Source organism: Ailuropoda melanoleuca, chromosome 13 (genome assembly GCF_002007445.2).
Source record: "Ailuropoda melanoleuca isolate Jingjing chromosome 13, ASM200744v2, whole genome shotgun sequence".
In the NCBI taxonomy this organism is placed as follows: domain Eukaryota; kingdom Metazoa; phylum Chordata; class Mammalia; order Carnivora; family Ursidae; genus Ailuropoda; species Ailuropoda melanoleuca.
The window spans coordinates 70073972-70096054 of NC_048230.1; the positions used below are offsets into that span (position 1 = coordinate 70073972).

The 22083-nt window shown below is 52.2% G+C and overlaps 1 protein-coding gene across 1 annotated transcript; it reads right to left on the minus strand.

The window, feature by feature from the left end:
- Positions 1-3984: 3984 nt before the first annotated feature.
- Positions 3985-21713, minus strand: BPIFB1 (BPI fold containing family B member 1). The gene is made up of 15 exons (XM_011223706.3): positions 21599-21713; positions 20345-20486; positions 19530-19637; positions 18284-18433; positions 17494-17575; positions 14092-14155; positions 12270-12355; positions 10894-11073; positions 9969-10022; positions 9325-9483; positions 8808-8875; positions 8208-8253; positions 7266-7329; positions 6249-6325; positions 3985-4145 (listed from the first exon to the last, which is right to left on the minus strand). Exons 1-15 carry the CDS (start codon positions 21711-21713, stop codon positions 4113-4115), a joined length of 1428 nt encoding a protein of 475 aa, XP_011222008.1. The 3' UTR covers positions 3985-4112.
- Between the last annotated feature and the right edge of the window lie 370 nt (positions 21714-22083).

The window sequence follows — 22083 nt, forward strand, 5'->3', positions numbered from 1 at the left end:
AGCTAGGAACCCCAGTGGCCACCTCCATGTTCCCACTGGAGACCCATTGCTTAGGGTCTCCTAGCTCTGCCTCCCCTAGAACTTCCCTCCAGCTTTCCTCTCCTTGCCTTTCCCCCAGCTCCAGATCTGCTAGTCCTTGAACACAGCCCGCACCTCTCGCCACCTCACACTACTGCTTTTGGTTTCTTCTTCCTGGAATGCCTTCCGCATCGTGTGGACTGCTTTCAAATCCAGGCTCTGCTACTTCCTGACTGTGTGACCCTGAGCAACTTACTTGGCCTCTCTGTGCCTCAGTGTTCTCATCTGTAGAATGGGGATAAACATAGGTTGTTGTGAGGAATACAGTATGTGCAGAGCACTTAACAAGCAGCGTGCTCAACAGCTGTCTGGCTGGGCGACATGGTGAGATGTTAGATGTAGTACTCCCTTTGAACCGCGGAGGTTTCTGGATCTTGATGGAGGACAGAGGATGAGGGTCCTGGGGGAGGTGTTAGAGTGGCTGGGGTGCGCGCCGGGGATGGGGCTTGAAGCCATGGCTCTTTACCAGCTAGGGAACTATTTCAATATTCCAACCAGGATGTTTGTACGGGTTCTTACCGGCTGAACTTCAGCCCTGCCCAGGTGGCCAAAGGATGTGGTTGGGACCCCAGAGCCCGCAGGCAGGGGCCCCCTGGGGGGGCAAGCGCGTGCCCCCAGCAGATGCAGCTTCTGGAACCAAGAGGCAGACCAGCTGGGATGCGGACCTTTCCAGCATCAACAGGGCCCACCAAGGAGCACCCCCACACCGCCCGTGCTGCGCCATGAAGCCGCCACCCAGAGGGTACACGCTGCCCCTGAGCGAGGACGGGAGGCCCCCAAAGGCTGAGCCTGCTCTGAAGTGCCTGAGAAAATCCTGGCAATGCCTTGAGTTAGTAGCATCCGGTTTTTTGTTGCTTGGTATCATAGGAGCTCAGAACAGGGATGACATTGGGCAATAAAAAATGTATTTGCTCATTTGCATATGCAAGTTTTGGACTGGAGAATTTGTTCTCATGGCATGAAATATTCGTATTTTGCTTCCAGGCCGATCTGAAATTCACCCACGATTCATCCGCCAGGGTTTAGTCGGTCCCTATTTTGGCACTTTTCTCAACCAGTTCACCCGAGTTGGGTCTCTCCCCGCCTCCTGCCCTTCGTACATCACATTGTCTCCCAGCTCTCCCCCTCTTGCCCTAAATTGTCCCTACCAGCCCCAGCTTCTACTTGAGTGCTTACTATGGGGCAGCACCACACAAGGGTGTTGTAAAGCTTCATCACATCACTGAGTCCCCACCACAATGGTCTGGGATCACAGATCACAAGTCCAATTTACAAACGACAAAACTGAGGCTCAGAGAGGAAAGACGACTCGCCCAAGGTCACACAGGTAGCAGAGCTTGGATTCGAACCACTAAGAACCTGTGCACCCTTCACATTCTTGTAGGCGCTCAAGAAATGTTTGAGAAGTGCCCTCCTTGTCCTTACCTCTCCAATCACAGGATTGCCCGGAATCTCCCTGGTCTGTCTCCAGCCTCCCAGAAAGGCACAACTTTTATAGCCTGAGCTCTGAAGCCCGGCTGGGTGGGGCCAGGACTTGTGCTCAGAGGAGCTCTTCAGTGGAGGAAGGGGTCCTCTTGGCATCAGGCAGCAAGGGGCTTCTGGCCAAAACTGATAGGGCTCATCACTGAGGCCTGAGGGGCAGAGGCCTGAGGGGCAGGCACCGGGCCCAGGGCCAACAGACCTCAGCGGGGAACGGGGGTGGGGGGTGTGGGTTTGGGGGTGGGTCCTTTCCCTTAGGCATGACATCAGAGCTGCGGAGCCTGGGGCAGGGCCTTCAGCTCTTGGGAGAGAGCTGAGAAGGCTCCCAGTACAGGATGTGGCAGTCACAGAACCTAAGTGAGTAAGGGAGTGTATTGGGGGTGTGTGGAGGAGAGCAGGTGAATGGTAGAGCCAGCCCTTTCCATACATGGTTCTGTGCCATGCCTCTGCAGCCCGACAGGCCTGGGTTCAAATCCCCACTGTCACTCAGCAGCTGTGTGACTGTGGGCAAGTTGCTTTTTCTTCTGAGCCTTGCTTTTCATGTCTGTAAAATGGGAATAATAAATCTACCCATGTCTTTGCGGTATTTGTGAAGGTTCACTGAGGTAACTCATATAGATGTTAGCACAGGGCCTGATCCATAGGAAGGGTTCAGAAAAGTTACTTATTTTAATTTCCATCTTAGAGAGGAGAAGATCGAGGCTTAGCGAGGTTAAGTGATCTGCTCAAGATCACATAGCTCGTCTGCTGTGGCAAAAGCAGGATTTGAAATCAGGGCCCAGAGAAGGGACTGGCTACCCAGTGAAAGGGAAATTGGGTGTGCAAGGGTCCTTTTACGTGGGAACCCTGGTGCCCCCATTGGGAGTGTCAGCGCGGACTCCATTAACACCGCCCGCAGGGAGTGGACCTGAGAGGTGATCCCAGGAGATGCCAGTGGAGGGGGAAAGAGACGGGGAAGGAGCCGGCCCATAAAGATGTATTAGTAAGCAGTGACCCCCGTGGGCTTGGTTCCATGGGGCACTGTGGGAACCAGGGTGGAGTTGCTCCCTTGCCCCAATGAGTGAGGAAACAGGTTATTTACCCACCAGCCTCTGGGATGCTTCTCCTCCAGGAAGAGCTCATGGGTGGCTGGAACCTAGGAGCCACGGCTGTTTTGGAGAAGTGCCCCAATTTGGCCGGGTGTTGGAGCCTCTGGCCTCTAACAGGGTCGTGGGGTGGGACAGACATCCCATCACTGGGACCAGATGGAACCAAAGACTAGAGGCCCTGCCTCATCTTCTAGGCTCTTAGAAGCGCCCCTTCCCCTGAGATCCTCATGCAACCCTAGGGAGCCAGAAGGGACCTGCCACCGACAAGGGGGACATTGGCTTTCTCATCTTCATGGTGAGAGAGGGTTCAAATCCAGACTTTTCAGTTATGATTTAGGAAAATAATGGAATGTGATGTGTGGGGATGTAGAGGGCAACATGTGTCAGGGAGTCGAGGATACGTGGGGAAGCTGTCCCACGGGGCCTGGCCCCATAAGTGTTTGCTGACCCTATGTATTCACCTCATGCAGGGGCTTGTCCTGTCCTTCTCTGTCCCTCTCGGCCTAGCCCATGTCTTCCTGGCTGCATTCCCAGGCTGTCACCTGTTCTTATGCCCGTTTGTGTCCTGAAGTTGGGTCGTGCCTTTTCCTGAAACACCCACCTGTCCCTTCCTGTGGTCCCTTGTGTAACTGAAGGGCTCTGTGTACTGAAGCAGACCTAGAGTCTGGAGAACAGGGGCCCCGTTGTTTGTCCTGAACCTGCTGACATCAAGGAGGCCAGGAGACAATGGCCGTCACACACTGTCCAAGTGAGAAGGGCCTTTAGTGATAAGGCCCGACATCCTGAAGGCCAGGTAACAACAGTGACAATAACATCACCCACAGATGACATTGTCCGGGTGCCTCTCATGTGCCAGGAACCCTTCTCTCTCATTTCATCCTCATCCCCCCGCCCCCTCCAACATGGGGACTATGATTCTCCCCATTTTATAGAGAAGGAAACAGAGGCCCACAGAAGGGAAGCCACATCCGACGGTCAACCCAGAACTGAAAGCTGAGTTCATGTGCCTCCAGAGTCGCCCTGTTCAGAGTTTTGGGTCAACAAAACACGTGCCCCACCAGAGAGGTTGTCCCACCGTAGGTGCTACTGAGGCTGACACAGAAGGGAGGGGGCATAACTGGCTTTGTTATTCCCGAAGCCCGGAGAGGCAGCCGCGACCCTGGACATTATCCATATACAGTCCGTACATGGGCCAGACATAGCGCGGGCATGGCCCAGTTGTCTCAGAGGGGCCTACCCAGGACCCAGATGTGGCTGGGATGTCTAGTTCCCAAGCCTTCCAGAGCCAAAATGACTCCTGAGTTAGGACAAGGATAGACTCCAGACTGTAGGGGTCACAGACAAGTTTTTATTTATTGCAGAGAGGACAGTGTACAGAGCTGGCTTCCATACTCCCTCTGGGACCCAGCCTACCCTGGATGGCCACCATCCAAGCCTTCACGAGAGAGAGGAGAGCAGTCCGGGGCTCTACGAGGAGGCTGGGGTGACCACAAGGGAATCCTGGAGTTGGAAGAAAAAAGTCAATTCAGTGTTTTACCTCCCGCCTTGATGTGGTTTATGCTGGTGGTCCTCCGCAGGGTGGCCCTGGCACTGGGGACCAGGAGCCTGCACTCACTCACACAGAATTCTTGGAAGGATCAGAGGAGTAGAGTCTGTGTGTGAACAGTGATGCCGTGCAGGGCCTGGGGTACAGGGAAAATATCTGCATGCAGAGTATGGGATTATGTGGGACCATTGTCCCCAAGCCCAGGTGATTGCCAAAACTCCCAAGAAGTTTCATAAAATGCCGATCCTAAGTGTGATGCAAGGAACTTAACCTATTAGATTTCCCCCAATATTTTAGTGTGATAATTTTTAAACAGAGAACGAAGTGGAAAGAATTTTCCAGTGACCACTTGTATAATCAGCACCTAGATTCTACCATTAGCTCTTTCTAAACCATACTTGCTTTATCTCACATCTGTCCATTTATTCATTCCTTCAGCTAGCTTTTAAAATATATATTACAAAGCTATAAAAAGGAAATCAATGGGCTGCTAGCTGAAAATAAATGAATAGAGCAAAACGGGAAACTTGGAAACAGATCCAAAGAATGACACAATACCTTTCCAACTCAAAGTGCAAATGATGGATTATGCAATCCAAGCTGACAAAAAAAAAAAAAAAAAAAAAAAAAAAAAAAAGGAGGAAAGTAGCTAAATGTCCCTTAATAAGAAAGATGGGAAATAAACCAAGCGTTAGCTACCCAGTTTACAGACACTTGTTTATGCAACATGAAGTGAGTGTCATACGTATTTTAGATCAACTGCTTATATTATTAGTGGATCATTGTACTGTAGTCCATTAATGTATGACTCGTGTATTCATCCATCTGCTGGGTTTTATGGAGGAGGAAGCTGGGCTCAGGCCAGAGGACCTGACTGAGCTCATGGCTAGAGAGCGGCAGAGCCGGGACGGCACGGGTCCTCCGGTTCCTGAGTCTTGACTTTCAGCCTCTCTCTGTACTGTCCACGGCACTGTTCTCATTATTCTCCATCACAGCCAGCTGAAGGGTGGGCCACTGGATAGTAAGTCATATGTCAACTTACCTTTGAAACTAGTTAACAAAGCCTCCTACCCTTCCACCAAATGTGACCTCAGGGCATGGGGAGGCATTTTTGAGACTTCCTTTCCTCTCTGAATTTCTCCAGAATGAAACAGCTCAGGAAGTCAGTGATACGAATCTACAGCTTTGGGCAAATCAGGACTAATGCAAGTTAAAGGTTTGGCCAAAAGTGCCTTCTGGCCTTGGGTTGGACACCTTGGCCGTGGAAGGGTAGACAATCACCTGTGGGTTTTCTTCATTCTAAACAATTCTGCTTTCAATGTCTCTGCCACGTAGAGTGGACTAGAAACTCCAAGAAGGTAGGGGTTTTGTTCACTGTTGTGCTCAGTGCCTGGTACACACTAGGTGCTTAGGAAATGCCTGCTGGCTGGCTGACTGAGACGGGCCCACCTCACCGTCATTGTCCCCTGCAGAAGTTGGGGCCCAAAGCAGTTGTTGCAAAGGCAGGTGCGGAGTGCAAATCCCAACTTTGCCACCTACTGCATGCGTGTCCTTGGAAATGGATTTGCCATTTTTGAGTCTCAGTTTCCCTATCTGTAAAATGGAGATTACAGGCAGGATCTGCCACATGGATGGGTGTGAAGACTGAACAACATGCTGTTCAGTGGCACGAAGTGCTGCTGGGCTACTCAATATTATTAAAGCTAATATTTGAGGGTGGGAGCGATGCTGCCACAGCCCCCCCCCCACCAGCAGCTGTCAGGGAGCGTCTCTTGAGCACTTACCATGTGCCAGGCCTTACTGAATGAAGAAACAAGTGAATGAATGAATAACAGGTAGAGTGGAGAGAGCTGGAGGCGAATGCTCCCCAGGCTAGGACAGTCGCCCTCTTACTCTTACAGATGAGGAAGGGAGGCCCAGAGAAAAGAAGGGGCTGGTCCCGGGCCCCCCATGAGTGACGGGCAGAATCAGCATTGGAGTACAGGCCCCGCCTCCCAGCCCAGGACTCCCCCCAGTAACTGTGCCCTCCCTGGGGCAGAATGTTTAACCCCACTCACCTTGGTGAGAAAGGACGAAGCTTCCTCGAATCCCCAGGCCTTCACCAATGATATCTGGATCCCGGATCTTAATTTGCCTGAAATAATAAATGTGGTCAGAGACTGCTGGGCTTGGGGTTGAGCAGCCCCGGGCAGGAAACTCGGGGCCTGGCACACCCAGTTCGGACTGTCCCTCTTGCCTCTGCTCACCTGCCCTGTGGCCGCAGCACCCCCCAGCCTCATCTCCCTGCCCCGTGCTTCCAGCATCAGCTGCTGGCGGCCCCCAAGGGCACCCCTCCCATCCTCTCACACTTCTGCTAAAGAACCATCAGGGGCTCCTGTCATTCACAACGGAGATGTCTATACGTTGAGATTTCCTACTCTAATGAAATCAAGAGTGAAAATCATGTAGTTGTCATAGAGTACTCATTCTCCCCACCCCCATAACCCGGGGCTTAACTACAGTATTCTATTCTACCATTTCTCTCAGCTTCCTCCACTAGTAACAAAACCACAAGGCAACATCAGCAACGGTTAAGAGATGTTGAGACCCAACTGTGGGTCAGGCCCCTCCTTCAGTCCTTTATAAACATTGTCTCCTTTATGCGCTGGAGGAAGGTACTTTTATTTTCCCATTTTACAGATGGAGAAACTGAGGATGATAAGGCAGCTTGTTCCAGGCCAGGCAGCCAACAAGCAGGGGAATCAGCACTTGAACCAGGTCTACCCAAGGCCCCTCGAGTGTACTCTAGCTGTCTGTTTACACCTCTGTCTCTCTCCTGCTGTCAGCCCTGTGAGGCGGGGGCGTTGCCTGGTTCAGCTTTGCACACCTAGGTTCTGGCACTAGTAAAGGAACTGGCCTGGGAAGTTGGAGACGGAAGAGGTCATTTCTAGTTGGGCGACCAGGAAGGCTTCCTGAAGGAGGGAGAATTTGAAGGAGGCTCTGAGGATGGATGGAAAGTGAGATGCAGGCTGGAGGAGTGAAGCACCCACCGTCAAAACCCTGGGGAATGGGGGATGGAGAGCAAAGGGACGCACCGTTCTCGTTCGGCAGTAGGACAGAAATGAGGATCTCAGTGGTGATGTTTTTCAGAAGTTCAGGCTGTGAAAGAGAGGTGCCTTGTTACCCTGGCAGAGGATCCAAAATCCCCCAAGCCATTCCTAATACGGGTATAGCCCCACCCCATGGCCAGGGCAGCCAGGGGAGATGCTGGAATCCCAGGCTCCTGCCAGTCAGAGCTCTGAGGGTTCCCAGGACCAGACAGGGCAGTACAGATCCAGCTGGGCCCTGGGTCCCAGTGCGTGTGTGCGTGCGTGTGTGTATGTGTGAGCATTAGAGGGATGCACGACCCACCCCCAGGGGCTCCACTGCTACGTTCCAGCTGAATTTGCCCTGAGGGAATTTCACCCTGCTTCCTGAGTTTTGACTTCTCCAGTGAAGTCAAAGTTCTGATTTTCATGTGGGAACCTCTCCACTTAAAAATTAGCCAAAAAATAAATAAAATAAAATAACCAAAACATGTGGACCAAAAACCAAAACAAAAGAAAACATGGCAGAAGACAGGATGCAGCCAGTTTGAGATCTCTGATCCACTCTGACTCAGCTGGGGAAACAGAGGAGCAGAGGGAAGGGGTTGTCCAGGGCCGCTGAGATGAGTCTTGTGAGCAAAATGAGATTGCAAAAAGAAGGGATTTGTTTCCTAATTAAGAATCAAAATGTTACAGAAGAAAAGCGAATGTGTATCTGTGTATTTGTGAGTGTGCACGTGTGCTCAGCTGCATCTGCATACAGTAGGTGCCCAGTAAACACCAGAGCGGGGAGGTTGGACTTTGTGGCTGATAATGTAGAGGCTGGCCAGTCCACCATGGGGCTGCCTATGGCGACATTGTTCCAAGCAGATCTTGGTCAATGTCTCTTTTTTTTAAATGGACCGTCCTGGACTGTCCCCTGTGCCCCAGGGACAATCTATGAATACTCACGTTGAACAGGCCAATGCCTGAGTTCATCAAGTGGATCCGATCAGAGCTGCAACAGAAGGTGCCCTTGAGAATGACCTCTCAGAGGCACATTCATTCATTCAGTCAACAACTATTTATGGAGCACCTGCTACGTAGGGTTTGATTTGTCCCAAGAGGCTCCAGTTTGCACCCCTGACCTCCCTTTGGGGTAGCAGGAGGGTTGCGGGATGTGGGGAGAAGGTGGGCAGAGGCACAAACGGCAGCTGGGGCACCGTGCTTCCAGGCTCGGCTCGTGGGGGTCAGCATCTGGGCTTCACGGTCACTGCCACTGTCTTGGAGTTGTGCGGGATGGGCTGAGGGGATGGTGCTGGCCGGGCTGAGGGGATGGTGCTGGCCATGCTGTCCCCATGGGTCAGCCTGTCCCACAGGTGCTGCAAAGCCACTCTTCTTTCCTTCCCTTTCTCTGATATTTGGTCCGCAAAGTGGGACAGTCCAGGCTAGGTCACCTTTCTGCACATCCCAGAGTAGCCTTTATTCTATGCTCCTACCCCAGAGGTTCAAACACTGGGTGTTTAAAGCAATCCACTGGTCAAAAGGTGAGACAATGATTTACATGTTTACCTGATTTCATTTAAGTTGAGCATAAGTCGGTCATCTTTGGTGTAAAACTGGGCTTCTGAGCTGGCTTCCTGCAATGAGAGAAGCCCATTTCTTTTAGGGGTTGTGTCAAGCATAGGGGGAAAAATGCTCTTCCAGCTGATGTTGCCAACCTGATAGGATATTATCAGCTTGGGGCACTTCCATGAGGGGATAATCTGAGGATGAAGGCAGTACACAGCAAAACAAAGTTGTGCCAGATGGGAAGAGAAGAGTGAAGATGACATTGGCTGGATCCAGCCATTTTTGAAGCTAGACCATCTGGACGTCTCAGTTATATGAGCGAATACAATTCCTTCTGTGCATGTGAATTAAGTGTCTGCCCGAAGACCTTAACTAATGAAGTCACGGGACCAGAGCTGGGCCTCCAACTGGGTGACAAGGGTGGTGGAAGCGGTTAGCAAAGCAAGAGGGGGGAACAGGAACAGTGAACAGGAGGGTCCCCCTTGTTGCTGCTCATGCCACAGACAGTTGAACTCACGATGCCCAGGGTAAAGAAGGGGCGGCGGGCTTCATTGGTGGCGAATACTTCCAGCACGATCAACTGGGCCACCTTCGCACTGCCCTGGTCCAGAAGGAGCTCTGGGGTCTCCTGAGTTAGGATCTTCACCATCTGTGTGGGCCCCAGCTGGTTTGCAGCCTGGAAAGACATCAGATCCGCATGAAGCCTCCCAAGTGCCTCCCCATGGCCCACAGGCCCCATGTAGACTCTGTCCCCCTTCCTAGCCTCCCTCTTTCCTCTCCTGCTCCAGCCTCCATCCTTCCCTCTGGTCCTGGAATGGATTGTTGTTGTCCCCATTTCACAGCCATTGGTTTTGCTTCTCCCTCTGTCTGGATTCCCCTTCTTTTCAGGGAAGGTCTCTCTCATTTCCTAGATTATATTAGGCACCCCGGAATGCCCTCATAACCCCTAGAATCTATCCTTGTCACCACACTTGTAACGGAAATATCATCTGTGCACTTGATCCAGGTCGCATTTGCCCTGATAGACTGAAACCTCTGTGAGGGCAGCAGATGCCCGTGCTGGAAGGAGACAGAGCAGTCCTACCTGTATTTGACGCCCCAGGGGTCAGTGGACAGACTACAGCAAACACCCATCAAACTGCAGATGCCAAGTGGACCAACCTGTTCACTGATCACGTTGATGTTTGACTTCAACCGGCGGGCCAGCTCAGGAAGCTGAGGATGAGAGGAAAGCAGAGCAGGTCAGCTGGAGGGGAGGAGGGAGACACACCTCCAGCAGCCCCACTGCCCGGATCCCCAGGACCCCAGAAAAGCTGGGTGGGCCTGATGGTCCAGGCCCCATGACTGTCACTGGTGGAAGCCAGCCCCTGTGTCAACTGCTGCAGGGCATGGGGTCCTCACTGGCCTGGACTTTTCCTGTGGGCTGTTGGTGGTTGTGGATCTTGGGCAGCTCCCTGCTCCCTGAGGACATGGAGACGTGACCCAATTCTTAACTCCAGTCGTGAATGTGGTTGCCGGTGACCATTCTCCTTCTCTCATCACACTAACTTTGGGCCAACCCCTTCCCCCTCTGGGCCTCAGTTTCCCCATTGGTGACTCTGGAGGAGGTGGCACACTCCAGTTGACTGGTGGTGGTTGTCTGCTAGGCTGGGTTGATAAGGATTCCGAGACCGAGTCGGCATCTAGGCTCAATAGTAAGGAGGATCCTGATCGATTAGTGATGTCTGCCATGGGTCCCACAGTGGACAGCAGGGGCACGACTGCTAACCTTGGACCCCTCACTCTCTAAGATGCCCTTTGGCTCAAATGGGACCATTATTTGGTAGAGGAAACAGGTGTATCAGGTTCCAGAGGGCAGAACTAGGACTGGTGCTGGATATTACAAGGAAATTTGCAGCTTTAGAGCTCTATGTCAGAGGCAGGGTCCAGTAGAGGAGGGAGTGAGCTCTCTATTACTGGAGGGATTTAAGCTGAGCCTGACAGGGGATTACTGGTCAGAGGCTTAGGGCGGTCCTTGAGCCCCCTTGATTCAGGAAATTCCCATGATGCAGCAGAGAGGGCCCCATCCTCTCACGCCGAGACTGACCACATAGTCCAGCAGGATTACGAGTTCCTCCGGAGGGAGCAAGACAGCTACTGCAGCGTTCGCCACATCCTGCCTCACAGTGAGGCTGAAGGGGGTGCTGTCCAGGTAGGGGACCGTGAGGGAAATTGCAGACTTGTTGAACCACTTGGTCACGTCTCCACGGGGGTCCAACAACTTGGCCTAAGAAGACACAAAGCAGGGGCGCCCGAGTGGCTCAGTCGTTAAGCGTCTGCCTTTGGCTCAGGGCGTGATCCTGGAGTTCTGGGATCGAGCCCCGCATCAGGCTCTTCTGCTGGGAGCCTGCTTCTTCCTCTCCCACTCCCCCTGCTTGTGTTCCCTCTCACGCTGGCTGTCTCTCTCTGTTAAATAAATAAATAAAATCTTAAAAAAAAAAAAAAAGAAGACACAAAGCAGACAGCTGGCTGGGAACTTGACCTCCAATATCTTACCCAATAATGACCTAGAAGAAAATGATACCATTCAGCCTGTTTCCCTTTGTGCCTTTGCTGACAGGACGCTTAGCCTGGAATTCAGTGCCTTCCCTGAGGTGGTGAGTGAGCTCACGTGGCCGGCAACATCTACTCCACCAGCACCCCTCAGTTAATCTCTGATTTTTTAAAAACTCTGATGTCTTCTTTGGCATATAGGTTTTGACTTCTCAGATACCTCACGAACCCTTTGGGTAAAGGGAAAATTCAAAACTGCAACAAAGGTGATGAGAATGTTTGCTGCGGTTTCCTAAAGCATGCATGAAAACTGTGCTGTCCAGGTTCGCCTGGTCCCTCAGGACTCCAGCCCCAGTATGAGCGTGCGGCCCCACACAGCAGCTCCTGGCTCCTCCTGCCCGCCAGGCCCTGTGCAGTCTCACTTCGTCTTCCCCTTGGTGACTAGTACTGTCTACATTTTACAAATGAGGAAACTGGGGCTCAGAGAAGTGGTGGAACTTGCTCAAAATCACACAGCCAGGGAGTTGTGAAGCTCAGAGAGACACTCAGGTCTGTGTGATCTCCAGGGATGGGTCTTGATCCTGGGCTCTTGTTTCAAGGTCATCAGATATTTGGGGTTTGGCAAGGTTGCCTGAGAGGAAGGCCAAGAGCCCCAGTGCATACCCTGGGCTCTGAATGGGGAAACGGGCAGAGGCCAGATTGCTGGGGCCGATGCTCTGTGCGTCACCCTTGGATTCCACCCGCTGGGGTTCCTGCATCAGGATGGTTTACATGGGACACGTTCTGCCCGCTGAGTTCCTAAATCAGTCTGTGTGTCCTAACTGTGGGTGGTGTTTTCTCCCCTGAAACAGACCCATGGTGTCTGGTCCCGGGCAGTCAGAGAAGGGCGGTGATGTCTCCACTTTACTTTTGAGGTCCCATGACACTCACCCCCAGCTCGAGCTGGATGACGTTACCCTTGATGGCAGGAGAGAGAACGTCAAACTCCAGGCGGTCAGAGCCGAGGGAAACGGGCACTGCTCGGGGACAAGAAGAAAGTTCTGTGAGGGAGGAGGGCAGTATTGGATGGGGCGCTTTGGGGGCTGCTTTTGGCTGGAGCTGCATCATTGCCTGGGGGTTGTAGGGAGGAGATGGAATAACGATGTTGACAATGAGAATGATGAGAATGACATTTATTGAGCGTCTGTCAAGCGCCACGTGCTGTGCTAAACCTTTACACTTAAACTTTACACTCAGTTGGTCTTCACACTAACTTTAGGAGGTGGGTCCTGTTTTTATCCCCATTTTACAGGTGGGGAAACAGGCTCAGAAAAGCAAAATGAGTTGCTCAGGGTGATATTGTGAACGGATTTGAGCCCAGTCGATCCAATGCCAAGGTCCTGGGTCGGAACAAAACTGAACTACTGTTTATAACTCTCTCCCTCCTCCAGGGGACTGTGATCTGCACCCCTCGCCAGGACAGAGTACCTGGTGCACGCCCATCTGCGCCCTGGATGGTTTGCGTTCGCCTGAGGATTCCCCACTTGGCCGCCAGGTGGCAGTGGTGTCTTACCTGCCCGGGCTGCTGGGCGGGGAATGGGGAGGGCTGCAGAGAGGTAGGTTCAGGGACAGGCAGGGAGTGAACCCTTGGACCACCTGCTCCGCTGAGGAGACATCCTGCTCTGCCCCTGAGGAGCAGAGGAGCCAGACAGGCTTCTGTTCGAGTCCAAGTAGCCTTGGCTACTCTATTTCTACCTCTGAACCTCAATTTTCTCATCTTATAATGGGGTAGAAATCATAGGTCGTACAGGACTGGTCCCTATTTAACTTGGCGTATGTCTGAATTACACCAGACTTGGAACTTGCAGAACTGGGTTCAAGCCTTCTCCTATGACTAATTTCCTCTGTGAGCTTGAACAAATGACTTAATTTCTCTAAGCCTCAGTTTTCTTATCTGTGAAGTGGGGTGATGATGGCTACTTCATGTAGTTATTTGAGGAGTCAGCGAGACCCAGCCCAGTCGGAGATCTTTGGGTGCTCACGGCATACTGATTCCACTCTCCTCTTTTCCTCCGCTCTGGTCACCCTCTGAGTGAGCTTCTTTAGATCCCAAAACAGTGGGTGGTAGCATTTTCTTCTTCCTGCTAATTCCCACTCTGAGACCTCTGACCACAGCACAGTTGTGAGATCAGGGCAGAAGCCTGAGTTCTCCCATCTCTGCTATTCTCAGGGAGGGAGAAATGGCCTCCTTCCTGAGCGCTATCTTGCCTCTTCCCTTGTTTTCTCTTCTCTAATAGCCCACAATCACTGCTGTCTCATCCACACATTCATTCTTTCACCCATTCCACTCCGTTTGTAAGCACTTCTCTGTGTGGGCAGAGCGCCTGCTATGTGCCTGGAACCTCCCCGTGAACTTCGAATCCTCACTAACGATCTTGTGACGTGGGGATGTAGAAACCCCATTTTACAGATGAGGAAACTGAGGGTAAGGAGGTGGAGTGGCTTTCCCAAAGTGACAGAGCACGTCAATGGCAGAGCTGGGATTTGAGCTGGGAAATCTGACTCACATAGAAACTTGCACATAGTAGGTACTTGTGAAGTCACAGGTGTGGTGAATTCCTGTCTGCTCATCTTCGGGAGGGATTCATAGATGCTTGCTGTTGGGCCAAGTTGCTGCTCAGGCTTGACTTGGGAGGTCTCTCCTGGGCAGAGCCAGGGTGTGGAGGCTGGCTTAGCAGTAAAGGAAAAAGGTGGGAGAGAGCAGAGCACCTACCGCTCACCAGGTGCAGGATGTCCGTATACGCATCCTCAAAGGCCGCCTTGACCACGGGACACAGCTGCAATGGCACAATTGCAGAGGCTGCATGATCGGGGGGGGGGCAGAACACAGCCCCACAGTGATCCGCTCCTGGCCCAGCCAGCCTGAGCCCCTGCGTCCATGGCCGGCCAGGCTTTTGTCCATGGGACCAAGGACTTGGTATTGTGTCCACTCCGCAGCCATCCCTGCATTCAGAGCCCACCCCGGCCCCCGGCATTGCCTGGGTTCTTTTGCAGTGGCTTGTCCCTTACCCTATGCCCAGGGTGCCCCTGCCGGCCCGCTGCCCTCTCCATCGGACTCCTTGTCCTGTTCACGAGAGCCCGTGTTTTCCATAGAGGGAAATGGAGAATGTATTTCTTCATTCACTTACTTAGTCAACTAGTCATTACTGAGTTCCCTCTTTACGTCAGACTCTAGAACGGGGGCGGGCAAGGAAGACCCAGCCAGACTCGTGAACAATCTCTTGCCTTTTGTGGGTTTCTAGCTCCCAACACATTCCTTTGCCTACTGAGCTCTTCTTCCCCTAAAGCTGCCAGCAGTTCTCAGCAGGGGGCTAATTCTGTTGCCTAGGAGATATTTGGAAATATCTGGGGACACTTTTAGTTGTCACAACCTGGGGGAGGTGTTATTGGCATCTAGTGGCTAGAGGCCAGGGATGCCACTACACATCCCACAGCGTGCAGGACAGCTCCTACAACAAAGATTTCTATGACCCGAGTGTCGGTAATGTGGAAGGTAAGAAACCCTGGCCTCACAGAATCCTGGCCTTGCCTGTTTTGCTTAAGGAGGAGGTTAAGCCTCTGACTCACTTGCTCCTGGGACTCAAGAGTCTTGTTCTCAGGCACCTGGGTGGCGTGGTCCATTAAGCGGCTGACTCTTGGTTTTGGCTCAGGTCGTGATCCCACAGTTATGAGATCGAACCCCATGTCGGGCTCAGCACTCAGCGTGGGTTCTGGTTGGGATTCTCTCTCCCTCCCCCTCAGCCCCTCCTGCTCATGCTCTCTCCCTCTCTCTCAAATAAATAAATAAATCTTAAAAAACAAAACAAAACCCAGAGTCTTGTTTTCTGCTCTAGGTAGCCCATTTTCTAGGGCAGTGCCCTGGGATTTTGTCATTTGTCTTAGATACAATATCCCCAGTGGAAAAATCTTCCGGTTGACCGCCCGTTGCTACTCTTGAGAAAGGACAGTGCACTTCATGAAATCTTTTCTATGAAAATTTTCTATGAACACTTAACATTTGCCATGAAAAACCCATTCCCTGCTTCTAGCTGCTCTGCCAATCCAGAACGTAGGGGGTGTGGAGGACTTGCGCTCGGAGACCCCCAGCATTGGCTGCCAAAGGCCAGCGTGTTCCTCATGGGGAGGGTGTCACTGGCAACCTTGGCATCGTCTCTCACAATTCCCTTTCTTTCACTTCCACCAGTGGCTCTCAACCCTGACTACACGTTAGAATCCTCCGGGAAACCCGCTGGAATGCTCTGGGATATTACATCCCCCCCAGCCCCATTACATTGGAATCCCCATCAGGATTTTCAAAATCTTCCCCAGGTGGTTCTGATGTGCAGCTAGGGTTGGGACACACATATTTCCACTGAAAAGGGCTTTGGCATTTTCTAGATGGGTTCCTGACAGATTTAAACATGGTGTGCCCTTTCCCTTCATTTCACGTAAAACATGCTTACGACCATCGTATCAAATCCACTGACTCGTGGACGGAAACCATGGTGATTAATGGAATGCCAGGTTTCTCCTATCATTCACTATACTCACATACTTGCGCCCTTAAAAACAGATATTATTCAAACAGCATTTTTATTGTCTATTTTCTAGTAGAAAATACATTTTTTAGCTAGTGAAGTATGATGCCAATTAAAATATGATTTAGCTGGAGGCTGGGAAAAAATTTCCAGCTGGGCCCTACTTTAAGAAACTCCCACCTTTAGGGGCGCCTGGGTGGCGCAGTTGGTTAAGTGTCGGACTCTTGGTTTCGACTCAGGTCATGATCTCGGAGTTGGGAGATCGAGCCCTGCATCGGGCTCTGCGTCCAGTATGGAGTCCGCTTGAGTTTCTCTCTCTCCCTTTTCCTTTGCCCCTCCCGACTGAGCTCTTGCATTCTCTCTGTCTCTCTCTAAAATAAATAAACTCCTACCTTTAAATAGAAAAAAAATTCTGAAAAAATATCTCATGTAAGAAAAGACAAATTTTACAGAATTCCTCACGTTCAGATTCCTTTTAGAAGTCTCTCTGGAATGGCTTAAATATGATGCAGCTATTACAATAATTATGAATTTCATACAGTGGCATAGAACACAGGTATAACTTAAGGAATCAAATCGTATTGACACTGAGTACAGCTGCATACAAATATGAACGCATGTGAGTGGAGATTGGAAGACATATATGTACAAAAGAGAAAACGGCTGCCAAGTTAGGGTGGAAGGATTATGGGCACTTTTCCTCCAAAGTCATTTGAGTTATTATATCGTCTTTCCAATTCAAGAAAGTTTTATTATAAAAAAACATCAGTTATCTGACAAGGTGTTTCAAACCCCAGGAGGCCCACGGTGCTTGGAATTTACAGTGGAAATCAGTGGTCACGGTTACAGTTCTAGTTCCTCCGTGACATATAAGGGACATATAAATTGAGATCAACTTGTGTTTATTGACTCAGAAAAATAAATCCAGCAGGGTCTGGTGGGTGACAGACCCCTGAAGACCACAGGTTGATGTGAGACAGCGGTATGCTAGAGCCAGCTCATACCACTTTGTGAGGGCCAAGTGTTAAATTTTCAGGAATTTCTGAGCCATGTGCTATACCCAGACATTATGAAAAATTAAATTATATAAACTTACATCTAAATAAGTTATACTAAAAGCAAAGCTAGTGAGAACTCAAAACTCATTATTTCCTAATTATTTTGTTCTATTTTACTATTCTCTATTGCTCTCGAGGTTATTTACGTCAATTGCATTTGTGTGGCAGAAACGCCATATGATAGTGGGCTGCTGTGCGTTCTTACCCACTGCTCAGTGACCTCACATGAGTAGCATGAAATTGTCCTTGGAGCATGTGTTTACCCCAGAGAATCAGCGAGGGCTACAAATCGGGGTTCCTTCCACTCAACCTCCCCAGAGTCAGTTGTTAATAATTTATCAGCACATCACTGTTCAAGGTCTCCTGGGTGACTTTTGGCATTTCCATGACCTTCACCTCAATGATCCACTGAAAGAATGGTCAGGCCCTGAAGTTTCCCACTCAAGGAGACACAGGTCCCAGAGTACCAGCTCGCAGTTCCACCCCAGCCCCACAGGGGGAGCAATCTTTGCAGGCCAGAGAGGCCCTGAGTCTGCTCACCTGAGTTTTCACCAGTTTGGGCAGGGCTGGCACCAGGAGGCTCATGACCTTGTCGGCTAAGGGGTTGACCAGGAAGGAGACCCTTCCAGAGGGGAGAAGGGGAGAGAGATTCGGAAGGTCAGAGATGATGCTGTTTTACAGAAGGGAAGACAGCCCAGGGGAAGGAGGCACTTGCTCAAGGTCACACAGCCTGCTCCAGACAGGGCTGGGACTAGACCCCCATCTGCAGAGAGCTGTCAGGGAGTAGAAGCTGGGGGTGTCCTTCGCAATGTGCGCTGAAGACTGGGATGATGGCATTGGCATTTCTGCCCATTCTCCTGGTAAGGAGAAGTGGAGGGAAGCGCCAGGCCCAGTGTGCGGAGTGCCTGTGGCTGTAGCCTGATCTCGTCCTCTCCCTGCGGTCTCAAAGCTGAGTCACAGGGACGCAACTCGCCAGCAGCACATGGACAGTAAATGCAGGCAATGCATTTGCTTGACTCCAAAGCATGCTTTGACCCATGGCCCCACTCAGGCCTGCCCAAGGTGGTTTTAGGGGCCCTAGGAATGTGGCTCCTCTCCACCTTCAAATGTTTGCCCCACTTCCTGGCAGGATGCCTGAAATCCCACCATCCTTGTTTCTGCTCTTGATGTCTTGAACTTTCTTTGGCATCTCAGATTCCCTGAAAGGAGCCTCAGCTCAAGAGTCAGGAGGGATCAGCCCCTTTCTGTCTCTGGGCCTCAGTGTTCTCCATCACCACCCGGCTTCCCTCCCAGGCATGGTGGGGGCCCAGCAGGAGGCGGCCACACTCACTTATGCAGCAGGCTGATGCGCAGGGTCCCCCTGCTGGTGGAGCAGTCGGCGAGGACAAGGTGCGCGTGGCCGCTCTCACTGGTGTTCACTCGGATGATGGCTTGCATCTCTGTTTCCATGTGTAACTCCACGATGGTCTTGACCAGGGGCCTGGGAGTGGACATGCCCACACTGTCTCAGCCCCAGGTCGGAGCAAACCTGCTGTCTGTCTCAGTCCTCTGGTTCTCTCACCTCCCAGCTCGAGCTCCTCTGATGGCTTCTCCTCTTCTCCCCCTGGTTTCACCCCACTAGGTTCACGTTTGGATTCCTGTCCTGGTTTAAATCATCTGCCTATGTCAACAGCTACTAAACTCGTACCCAACTCCTTACCCAGACGTCTTACAGGTCCCTCAAATTTAACATGGACAAAACCAAACTCTGGGGGAGCCTGGGTGACTCAGTTGGTTAAGCATTAGACTCTTGATTCGGCTCAAGTCATGATTTCAGGGTCGTGAGATCGAGCCCTGTGTCGGGCTCCAAGCTGGGGGTGGAGCCTGCTTCAGATTCTCTCTCTCCCTCTGCTCCATCACCCCCCACTCACGAACTCTCTCTGTCTCTCTGCAACACACACACACACACACACGCTGAACTCGGGCTCCGTCTCCAAACCTGCTCCTCTCATGATCTTTCCTGTCTTTGTTTCTGGCCACTCCATCCTGCCAGTTGCACAGGAAAATCCTTGGAGTCAGCCTTGACCTCTCTCTTTCTCTGGCATTCAATCCATCAGGAAGTCCTGTTGCCTCTACCTACCTCTGAAATGTTTCAGAATCTGACCACTTCTCACCACCTTCCTGCCCCAAAACCCTAGTACAAGCCATCGTCATCCCCCGCCCCCCGAATTTTAACAGGTGCTTCTGGAGGGCCTCTCTGCCTCCAAACACAGCAGAGGGATTCTTTAAAAGTTCAAGCATGTCATGTCTCTCCTCTGCTTAGAAACCTCCCATTTCACTCAGTAAAAGCCAGGTCTTCACCTTGGCCCACAAGGCCCCACAAGGACCTCATCTCCCACCATTCTTCCCCTTCCTATTCTCTTTACCATTCTTTGGACAAAGCAAGTGCCTCAGGGCAAAGGACTCTTGCCTCAGGACCTTTGCACTTGCCCTTCCCTCTGCTTGGGACTCTCTTTACCAGATACCTGCATGGAGAAAAGGGGCAAGGCATGACTGAACCTGTTAGGCCTGTGGTATCTGACTGAGGGGACACTCACGTGTTGAGTCCAGCCACCATGTCCAGCGGGATCTTGACCGCCAGCCCCTGGCTTTCATCTGAGGGGTCTACCTGCAGCTGCAGGATGTTGGCTGAGGTGACTTTCAGCCTGGATGGGACATGGGAGAGATAAAATCCATGCCTCATGCTCAACTGAATATCATCCCCAAACTGGCCCCCTGACTCTTCACTGTCTCCTCTGGCGCCCAGCCAGGGGTGTCCAGCCAGCAGCTGCACCTGAGCCCTGTCCACTGACCCCTCCCCAGCATGGTCTGGCCCCCAAATCTCCCCCCTCCACCACTGCTAAAAAAGCTTCCATGGCTCCCTGCCACTTAAGAGATAAATGCCAGATCCTTGGGCTGACTTGGAAGACCCTCTGTGACCGGCCCCACTGACCTCTCAGTTCCATAACTTGGGGTTGAGTGTCAGCCGTTCTGATTGACTCTCACCCCCCTGTGCCTTGCCCAGGCTGGTCCCACTCCCTGGAATGCCATTTTCTTCTTGTCTCCTGGTGAGCATGGAGTCACTGGGTCACCTGCCACCTCCCCTGAGAAGTGTCACTTTTCCCCTTCACCATTCTATCCCAGGCAACCATCCTCTGGGGTCACCCCATTAGGGTTCCTGTGTCACTCTCTTAGGGTTATTGGTAACTCCTCTGGGAGCTTCTGAGAGAGGGACTTTGATCTGTTTTTCTCGGTCAGGCGCAGAGTTGACAGCAGCGGATGCTTGTTGACTGGTCGACTGAGCATGCAAAGTGTGTCCTGGGCAGAGGGGTGGGGGAGGAGCTGGAGCCCAGCGTGGCCCGACTCCGCTTACCAGGTGATGTGCTTGAGGATGGAGTTCAGCACGTTGCCTAGCACGGGGATGCCCCCGGCTGGCCTCTCCTGTACGCTGCTGAGCAGCGGCAGCTGCTGGAGGATGTCGATGGCATTGTGGTCATTCAGCTTCTGTGTCAGCCCTGGAGGCAGATCCCAGAGATTAGCGTCCGGCAGGAGGGGTGAGACGGATGGCTTGGCAGTGGCTTTAGGCCGGGAAGGGGACATCACCCAGGGCTACCTGGACCCGGACATAAGGCCAGGGGACCGATAGCTCCGTCCCGACCATTTGCTGTGGAGCTGTGGCTTTGAGGATGATGGTCCCGACAGGTCATTTTCACATAAGGACTAGGGTGGGGGCATAGGTGGGACCATTCGCCCCTCTGAGCATGGCCAGCCTCTGCGGGAGCACTGCCAGAATACTGGCATATGGGCCTGCATCCCTCCCACCAGCCGGCAGCAAACTCTCTGGAGCCCTCTGAGAGGCAGCGAACCCACAAAGCTTTGTTGGGCTGTGTTGCTGCCGAAACATACTTGCTAACAGCTCTCTGGCACCCACATCATATGGGCCTGTTGTCCAGAGAGCCTCAGGTGCTGGCTGAGATCGGAGAAGCCGGGAGTCCCAGGTTCTGGTCCCTGCTGGACTCTTCCCCTGGCAGCCAGAGCCTCTTTGGCTTGTGTGAAGAGCAGGTCAGAAGCGCTGGGTGCCCCGCTAGCAGCCCTCAGCCCGTGACTGATGGGAATTGGTGTATAAATACCCCAGCTCCCCCGACCCTCTGGCAGGACAGCCCGGGTGTGTGTCCCCCACCGTGTCCCAGAGTCCCTGTGTGTTACTGCCTCTCAGCAACAAAGCCTTCCCTTTTGTCTGCTCTGTGGTAATGGAGGTGGGACTTTTAAATGTCCCCCTTGTAAATATTAAGCCTTGTCAGTGGAGGCTCTGAAGGGGCATAAAGGAGGACGGCGCCCAGTGGAGTCATGGAATTGAAGGGGGGATCTCAGAATCACGGACTTTTGAGATGCAAACACTCCCAGCTTTTACAACGCATCCACTTGAGCCTCACCCTGGAGCCAAGATCCCGGCTGTGCCTTGCACACTCCCAGTGATGGGGAACTCTATCCCTCTTTTAGAGGGCTGTTCCACCTGCCCACTTGCCTTATGGCGGTAAGGCCTGGGTGACCAGGACTTGCTTTTTTTTTTTTTTTCTTTCAGGCGGTGGGGAGAGGGAGAAGGAGAAGGAGGCGCCCCAAGACTTACTTTCTTTGATGATTTCTCGGCCGAGGCTAAGAACTGCAGGGGGGTTGAGGGTGGCTCCAGTCAAAGTAGCTGCCAGCAAACCACAGAGAAGAGTGACGGCGAATGGGCCAGCCATCTTTGTGGGGATCAGTGAGCAGCAGGAGACAGGGGGAGGAACCTGGGGTGAACACAGGAGAAGGAGCCTGTTAGCTGGGCAGAGAGGTCAAGGGCAGGCCCACCATGCCTGGTGACATGGGGCACAAAGCCCAGAAGAGGCTGTTTAGTGAAGTGGTTAAGAGTGTGGGCTCTGGAGCCCCACCATCCGGGTCTGTGTCCTGTCTCTGCTGCTAGGTGCTAGTTGTATGGCCTTGGACCATCAGCTTAGCCTCTCCGGGCCTCAGTTTTTTCATCTGGCAAACGGGCATAATGAAGCAGCGCCCTACTTCATAGAGTGTGGCGCTTAAAACCCTCCGTAGTCCAACCTCAGCCAACTTCACCTCCTGCTT

What these genes read in the sequence shown, in the direction of transcription:
- BPIFB1 (XM_011223706.3), bottom strand. Translation starts at nt 21,713, where the DNA reads ATGGCTGGCCCATTCGCCGTCACTCTTCTCTGTGGTTTGCTGGCAGCT. An exon ending in TCATCCAGCTCGAGCTGGGG is followed by an intron (nt 11,074 to 12,269) that starts GTGAGTGTCATG and finishes GTGTCTTCTTAG; the next exon opens with GCCAAGTTGTTGGACCCCCG. An exon ending in CCTTCTTTACCCTGGGCATC is followed by an intron (nt 8,876 to 9,324) that starts GTGAGTTCAACT and finishes CTCTCATTGCAG; the next exon opens with GAAGCCAGCTCAGAAGCCCA.